This window comes from Phoenix dactylifera, chromosome 8 (assembly GCF_009389715.1).
Source record: "Phoenix dactylifera cultivar Barhee BC4 chromosome 8, palm_55x_up_171113_PBpolish2nd_filt_p, whole genome shotgun sequence".
In the NCBI taxonomy this organism is placed as follows: domain Eukaryota; kingdom Viridiplantae; phylum Streptophyta; class Magnoliopsida; order Arecales; family Arecaceae; genus Phoenix; species Phoenix dactylifera.
Genome location: NC_052399.1, coordinates 21,971,506 through 21,979,994, shown reverse-complemented (window position 1 = coordinate 21,979,994; position 8,489 = coordinate 21,971,506). Strand labels below are relative to the sequence as shown.

The following is an 8,489-nucleotide window of genomic DNA, read 5'->3' as shown; positions in this document are numbered from 1 at the left end:
GTGTTTTTGTAACTTTATCAAAAAATTATCTATGTCTGCCGTCGTACGCTCATCTCATCCGTTCTCCGTCTGCGGGCCCGATGTGTTTTTAGGATTAATTAACTGCTAAGAATTTCTATGCGCATCCATCCGTTGAAATGCCCGCCGTCCTTCCCAAGACCTGATCTTAAGGCAGATCCGCGGGTCCGAAAAGTTAGAAAAACAGCGCAAGGGAAACGCAAAACCAGTCAGTTCTGGTGTTCTGCCGGAGAAGTTAAGACACGTAGGTACGTCAACGAAGTTGGTGAGGTCCTACCACTGTAGATTGATTAGTTTCCTATTTAAAATAAATGAGTGGCCCATGGAGTGGAAGATTAAATAAGAGAGGAAGTATGTGCTCGACGAGATAGCCAGAGAGTCATGTACTCATGCAAGTATCTGTTCCAAGGGTGGACCAAGAACAGGAGGAGATTGATAGGAAGAAAACAAATGAAATTCATGTTTTATGACAACTAAATTTAGCTGGATCTTTTGGACGGTGTGGAAGCTTTCAGCTTACGGACAGCATCTTTGTTTAAAGATGTTATATTTTTTGGCGGTTTATGAATAAATGATGCATGGGAATCATGGCATATCAAGGTGGGACAAGTTTCTTGTTAAATATTCTTTCTTATTTTAATAAAACAAATTCTAATACACAAGCAATGTGCTGTTATATCTCACCACTACGTTAAACACCTAAATAAGCAACTCTTTATTTGCCAAATAACACCCTCTTCAACTCAGAGACTCAGTTGGATAAAAAAGTTAGATTTGGCTCGATTACACTATAACAGCCCAGTAAAAGTGGAAGAACACAAGTGTTTGGGGATCCGGAAGGTGAAGATGGAGGGAGAAACCCCTTATGCAACTTTGTGCGACGTTGGATTTGTTTCAGATCCAACTTCCGAAGTGCAAGCTTGTGTTGGCTTTGGCCTAAAACTCCCTTTCCACAATCTTTTATTGGCACACTAGTTGATACTTATGTTCTTAAGGCTAATCACAGTTCCTACAGCTGAGCTTATCTCTTTTTGTTGGCGTGTCAATCTAAACATAATCTATGCATTTCCAAGTGTTGAGCCATAATAGGTCTGACATTGTGACACTAAATGGCTGTATTTAAATATACTAGCTAGGTAAGAAAAATCAAAAGTTTGATGACGCCATATCACCATGTTCCCTTAAAAGAATTAAAGCTTTCTTTGTCCAGAAGATATCAGACCTCTTTCTTCTAGTTTGAACTTTCTCTCGGTTTAACAGTGGCATATGAAGACGGCCGGCTCCCGGTCTCACTCTCAGCATGTGATTTCTTACGCTTTAAAACGAAGAGAGAATTGCCACAAGCCTACATCAACAGTTGTCGCAATATATTGCTTAAAAGTAAACCTGAAACTATGCTTGGTTCAGGTATAACCCAGAGTTGCCAGAATAAGACCTGGAATATACGTCAATTCCGGGAGGAGAGCAGAAATGGGCATTTTTCCGAGAACGATGCACTCTATTGTTCCTGCCACTTTTTCAAGCTATTCCAGCTAGGATAAGAAACTCGGCGAAACAGACACACGAATAGTTATTCCAAGAATAACATACATCCCTATTCCATTTTTCCTTATTCTGAAACCAAACGCTTATTTTTCTGGGTATTGTTGACGCCGCAGTACAAGGGCTTCCTCGCAGATTGGACCGAGAGGAGCATGGGATGGACTTCAAAATTTAGTCGGTAGGTCGAATCTTTTACACTGGAAATAAGAATCTTTACGCCTCATACCAACTCATACAGCGGCATGGATGGATTGCAATTAATATTGGAATAGCGTTGGGCCCATTTAGGGATTCTTGTTCAAAATTTCTTTTATTAGAACTATAGCTTTAATTTTCTCAAAAAATAAAAGAACAAAAGAACTATAGCTTAAATTGTATGGGACTGGAGATCAGGTCAGTGTTCATGGGGGAGTAGGGCCAATACAAACCAACCTATTGTGGAGATCAGAGCATCACTGGAAGGCTAGAGGCCTCTATCTACGATTGCCGGGGAAGAAGGATGACTGTCTCTAAGGCCGGAGGCCGAGCGCGCAAAGGGATAAAAAGCCCGAGCACTCTCACAATGCTAGCCAACAACAATAACGACAATAATAAAAATAACACAATAATAATATGATCTGATCCGAAAGAATAAAAAGTTTTTTTTACTCACTTGACACGAATCTCTCAAAACAAAATTAAAAAAAGATAAAAAAAATTACGAAAATAGGGCTTAAGTCTTTTTTTTTTTATTAATGATCGAAAAAACGAGATGTACGGCCTCTATTTATAATAGTGAGATGTTGTCCTTTCACAATTTAGGTAAGGTTTCTTTTTTTAATTTTAATTGTACTTTTTTTTCAAGATAAACATCCCTAACAGAAATATACTTGAAAAAGCTAAAATTCTTGAAGAGTTGATCCCGACTTTTATATTAACTCTGCGCTCCACCTTATTCTTTTCGGATAGAAAGATACATCCGGTCAAAATCTTACATAAAAAGAAAACTTGTAGTTTGACTAGCTCATTTCAGACTTCAAAAAATAAAACTTGGGCTCGATTACTAGGGACGCCGCCCCCTAAAGGCTGTGGCGTCACGTCGTAGATCTCGAAAAACTGCATGATTAAAAAAAAAATCATCTTAATTGAACGTCGTATGACCAAGTTGTAGTCTTCGAAAGTTTGGTATGTGACTCAGCATTTTGATGCGGTGAATCTCACTCTTGAACTATATCCAGCCTACTTGTAGTAGCTAAAGTGGTCCACATCGAATCTGAGAATCCTTTTATGTCATAATAGTAGTACTAAAAAGTAAAAATAACAAATCACAAATATTTTAAAAACCTAGCAAATTCTTTTAAGTATGGAGCAGCTCAAATGGATAATGGCCTTTAATGAAAAAGCCAACTGTTTACATGGTCCAGTTTCAAAGGTTTGTCCAGCCCATAGATTACATGGTTTCGTTCAAATCTGGTTTTCCATACCATTGTGCTTTCAATGACGGTGGGTAGTCCCTACTCTCTGCAAGTTGAGCTGGGTTGTCCTTTGCCTGGCCACTAAATTCTTCATGTCCTTCAGCCCCGTTCTAGTCTGGATCAGGAGGAGAAGCAACTGTAACAACCTATGACCTCATCAAAATGGCTAGCCGAAAGATATTATTTGAGTTCCTTGATTCTACATAAATACCTAAAATCTACCCAGCAAATAACCGATGTAGGATTAAAAACACGCCCGTACAATTTCTCACATACTCCCCATATTCAAGCCCTGATGTCCTCATCAGGCTAAAGGTTCAAATCCATTCAAATCTAATCACAAGCACCACGATCAGTCCGTAGTCAGCCCTAATAGATCCGTGCTGCAGTGTTCCCTAGTCCACATAGATTATGGGCTGGGTCTGCTCTAATACCGTTTGTAACAATCCAGGACCTCACCCAAAGTGGCTAGCCGGAAGGTATTATTTGGGTTTCTTGATCCTGTATAAGTACACAAGATCTACCCAGCAAATAACCAATGTGGGACTAAACACACGTCTGCACGGATCCTCACAGTAATTCCCTAATTTTTTTTTTTTTTTTTTTTTTTTTTTGCTAGAAACGATTCCCTGATTCAGGACCATCATCCTAGGCTCCTAGCCCAAGGTGTCGACAACAAGAGCATTCATGCGGTCAGCTCCATAGCTGGGATGCTTCAGTTAAAACTTCGATGGAAAACAATGTAGCCCGCCGGAATACACGACTGTACCATCCAAGACCGCAGAGCAAAAGACCCCCCTTACCACTTAAAAGCAGGGAAAGTGTTCGAGAAATTTCACCTGATAGCAACGAATATAAAGATCCATAGAATTTTCGAAAAAATAAGATTTGCTGAAAAACAAATTGAGAACTGAAAAGATATTTCGCAATTATTGTTTATGTTTCAACCTAAGAACCTGATGTTCATTCTTAGCCATTCAAGAATGATATTGGTCTTATCACCCTGAACAAATGTTTCTCACCTCACCATCCAAGCTTCTTGACTAGAAAAATGTAATAGAGATAGGGCGGATGCACCATGAGCAAGGCAGGAAAAACTTGCATGACTGCAAAAGAAATAGGAACCGCACCCATCAAAAACCTAAGAAATTTCTCATTCAGACCTACGGGGATAACTCAGAATTTCGTATGAAATATTAGAAAAGGCAAATAGAGAGAAACAGAGGGAAGGGAAGGAGAGGAAGAAAGGAATTGGATCCCATCATGATTGCTGGCCTTTATGACCAGCACAATCTTGCAGGATGATGCACAAGCGGAAGCACAATCCATTCCCTAACGCCAAAAGGGGAGAAAATAAAATAAAACCAAAGGGGAGAAGACTCATCTAATCCAAGACCATTTCAACTTTCAAGAATGCATGAGCTGCCCAAACCAAGCATCATTAAAGTAGACAATACATTACATTTCAGAGTGCTATATAGCCCTTAGAAGATGAACGACCATCAAATAATGTACGCTATGTATAATACTACAATGCTCATGGACTATCTTATTTGATGGCTATCTATTTCTTAATAGTGGCCATCAAGGGTTACACAGAATTCTACAGTGTAGCCCGCAGCAAGAGCTCGAAAGTAGAAGCATAACATAGTAAACTTATTAATAACTTCTAAATAAAGCATATTCTACCACCTCCATATGACCAGCCAACTTAGTTTCGTAATTCTGTCCCATTATATTTCCTTGACAAATTCTCTCCTTGGGATGAAGCTTCGATGCGACAAAAAGTTGTAACTAGATACATATTGCACACATTTTATTAGCACATAAAAGTCGATGTAGAATATAGAAAAATAGGCCAAGGGCTCAGAAATAGCTCATTTTCTGAATAGAAGATATTTCCAAATTGAAGGCAATCCCGTCAATTAAAAGTTGCGACTGCCAAGTTGCTATAGACGTGAAAAGGCACTTGCAAACAAAATATCCAACCCAAAACTAATGTAATCTAACTCAAACCTATCCTTGACATGATCCACTAAGAGTTTGGGTTGGGTTTGAACAAACATTAAACAAATCTCAAATCAAGTCTGAGTATGAGGTTTTTCAGATCCAACCCTACCCAGTCCTAACTAATTATCCAATTTACTGATATATCTATTTGGCATTTGCATTATTAATTAATTGGCAAGTCAGGCCTTCTTTGAATAGGCTTCCACTGTCAAAGCCTAGGTCTTCAAGCTAGTCCGAAAAAGAGAGGTCATCCAAGTCTGAATGATATAATAATAGGAAAGCCACCAAGTCCTCGTCCTACAGAAAGAAAGTACGTTCTTCTACCGAAGAGTCAGATGATTGTCCCATCAAAAGCTGAAAAAAGCCTACGTGCCTTAGTACGCAACAAAAGGAAAAAAAAACTTCAAAGACGGAGTGTGTTAGATCTGGATAGGTTCAATCAAAAAAAGCAGAAGCTGGAAAGATGAAGTACGCTCGCTCATTCATCCCGTTAAGGATAAGACCCTAATGTTGAAACCTTTTTTTTCGTATAATATTTTTAGCTTGTTAACAGTTCAAGATATATAGTGCAGTATCTGCTAAGAACCAATATTCAAGATATCTGAACCCTACCCATAACTTGATGAATTTTATGATACTTTAATCACCTAAACCAATCCAGATCCTTCAACAAGTCGAGTATAGAATAAAATTTAGACCTAAGACCCCAACAAATATAGATCTAGGTTTGCTAGCACTCGGACCCAACCTAACCTAATAGTATTCCTAGGTACCAAACTAGATGTCCTGAAGTTATCCACTATACTTGCTCTCAGGGCACATTTGGTTGCAGAAGTGGACTGAAACTGAGAAGTGTGGAGAGGTACGCTCTTAATGCTTGGTTCGCTGTTCCAAGTGAAATCTGCCACTTTTAATTTATATGGGAAGCTTGAACACACGCATTATCAACCCACATCAAATGACCTCAGCCCCTAATGGTTAGTAAGTCAAGAAAGCTAGTTCTTAGTTCATTTCTTACTGAATCGACCCAAAATAGCTTTAGATGAAAAAGTGGCTTTGGTTTCTCACTTAAGCTCAAAGAAGGTACATAATTCAACAAGCTGACCGATATAACAAATGCAATTCTTGTATTTCTTATTGATGATGATCAACAAAGTTCTAGGCTTCTTCTAGCCATACCATACATAATTCATTGCTATCCTCCATAAAACCCCTAAAATTTTCACTCTTCATGGAGTAACGATTTATCCACATACTTTAGCAGGCCACGTATAGAACAGAAACGATACACTACATTTATCCAAACATTCATGCAATGACATAAAAGGTGGCAATATTTCCATCATCCGAAAGGGAAGAGAAGCCAGAATCAAGAATTATTGAAAACCAAATCTAGTTGGACAAATGTTCAAATAAAACAATGCACATAATTACTTGCCATTCACCTAAAATACTGCACTAGACTAGACCATCACCATGGAATGAAGGTTTCGGAGCGCACACATAGCATGCCAGACTGCAGCTGATTTACATAACAATCTTATCAAATCCACAATCCTTAGAACAAGCATGCGAAGCAGCACCACACAAGTCTACATAAGAAAAGAAATTTAACTGCTACAATTCCTAGCTGCCACACGAACCAAATTAGTGCAAAAGAAATCAACCTCTTAAGCTGCAACAACATTGTAACTCTCCAGCCCTGCCACACAAATGAACTGCCATCAAGATCTAGTCTTCCCCTTTGGCTCGCGTTCTCTTGGTACTATCTTGAACTTGCCAGTTATTTGTTGCTGGATTACGATGGGGGAAAAAGAGAGAGATTAAATTAAGGGTGATGAAGTGAAAGCGAACTCAAAGCAAACAGATGATGGAAAGACGTATTGAGTTTACCTTTTTCCAGAGTTGGGTGTGATCCACGCAGAACCCGGCGACGATGGCTCCTCGCCTACCCTCCTTGTACTCGATGGAAAGACCCTTCTCCAGACCGCAGGAAACGTGGAACCCCAACCCGCACTTGGGTTCCGAGCACTCGATCGCGCACCCGCGATTGGACCCACAGATGTAGCAATCCATGTCTCGTCTTCTGCTGGGAACCCGGGAGCAGTCGATGCCGTCCCTCCCGTCGGGATCGCGGAAGAAGACCTCCGGCACGAGGAGGGCGCACATGATGTGGGCCCACCCGCCGTCCGTGGTGGGCTTCACCGCTCCTCCCTTCACCGGGCACAGGCAGCAGCAGCTCCGCGGCTTCTCTTCCCCCTCATTCTCCTCCTTGCCCTTTCTCTCGCAGCATCTCGAACAGAACCAGTCTCCTTCCGGGATGGAATTGATCAGGGGATTGCCGTAGCACGTGGCGTGGACCATGAGATCGCAGCCGTCGCAGAACACGATGGGGTCCACGGGATCACCGTCGGTGCTACGGCAAACCGCGCAGGTAACCCCATCATCCACTTCCTCCTCCTCTTGGTCTTCGTCTTGTTGTTTGCTGGGTTCTTCATCATCTCGTGATTGAAGGCGGTATTGAGGGCGGATGGGATTAGGGTTCTCGTGTTCGTGTTTGAGGGGGGAGAGGAGGTGGGGAGCCCAGACCCTCTTCTTGGCTGGGAGGCAGAGGGAGGCGGTGGGAATGGGATGGTGGTGGCAGCGAAGGATGGGATCGAGCCTCTTTTTGGCTGGGAGGCATTCGCGGATGGGGGAATCCGAGGACTGGGGGTTCTCCTGCAGATGGAGAAGCTTGAATCTCTTGGAGGGCGGCAACCCATCGAAGCTGTTCTCCATTACCGGTACAAAGAGGTGCAAAGATTGCTCGGAAAAAGAGACCCGGGAGAGAGAGAGATTAATGAGATGAATGATGATCGAAGAGGGAAGAAAAAGAAGAAAAAAAAAGCCGGGAAAGAAGAGGGAAGGGGAAGATGAGTTTTGAATTTTGAGGACTCTAATAAATTCTCATCAAATTTTTGGATCCAGAGGCTTCAAAAATCTCCCCCTGGGTTTCGAGTTTTCGACTGTGGAGCGCGTCCAAAAACCCGCGGGAAGTCTATTTAGATCAAGCCGCGTTTCATTTTGATTACGGATGCAGGCCAGACCTATCCAAATTCTGAAATTCCTGGGCCCTGTCCTGGCCCGTTTGCATCCCAAAGTTGGGTTGGGCCCGTCCCTGAGCCCTAATTTTGTTGAGCCTCTACTCTTTTTATCCGATAAGCCTTGAGAAGCCAACCATGGTAATCTCTAGAGGCTCCAACTGCGATGCTGCCATACTGGCTCGAGTAGGAAGAGTCTTTGGTGGACAATGGAGACATAGTGAACAAAGATCCATTAGATAATGAACTATTGGTTCTAAACCATCTCTGACGATGAATCAACAATTCGAAGTGCTTTTCTTGCGTATTCTTGATAAACCAGCGTTTATATATAGACATAGGAGGATTTGTTTGGTAAATAATATGTCTCTTTGACATCTCTTCA

General features: G+C 41.4%; 1 protein-coding gene across 1 annotated transcript; it reads right to left on the bottom strand.

Moving 5' to 3' along the window:
- Positions 1-6,340: 6,340 nt before the first annotated feature.
- On the bottom strand, positions 6,341-8,038 carry LOC103720818 (protein Jade-1). The gene is made up of 2 exons (XM_008810730.4): positions 6,918-8,038; positions 6,341-6,817 (listed from the first exon to the last, which is right to left on the bottom strand). Exons 1-2 carry the CDS (start codon positions 7,800-7,802, stop codon positions 6,749-6,751), a joined length of 954 nt encoding a protein of 317 aa, XP_008808952.2. The 5' UTR covers positions 7,803-8,038; the 3' UTR covers positions 6,341-6,748.
- Between the last annotated feature and the right edge of the window lie 451 nt (positions 8,039-8,489).

What these genes read in the sequence shown, in the direction of transcription:
- LOC103720818 (XM_008810730.4), bottom strand. Translation starts at nt 7,802, where the DNA reads ATGGAGAACAGCTTCGATGGGTTGCCGCCCTCCAAGAGATTCAAGCTT. An exon ending in ACACCCAACTCTGGAAAAAG is followed by an intron (nt 6,818 to 6,917) that starts GTAAACTCAATA and finishes ATCGTAATCCAG; the next exon opens with CAACAAATAACTGGCAAGTT.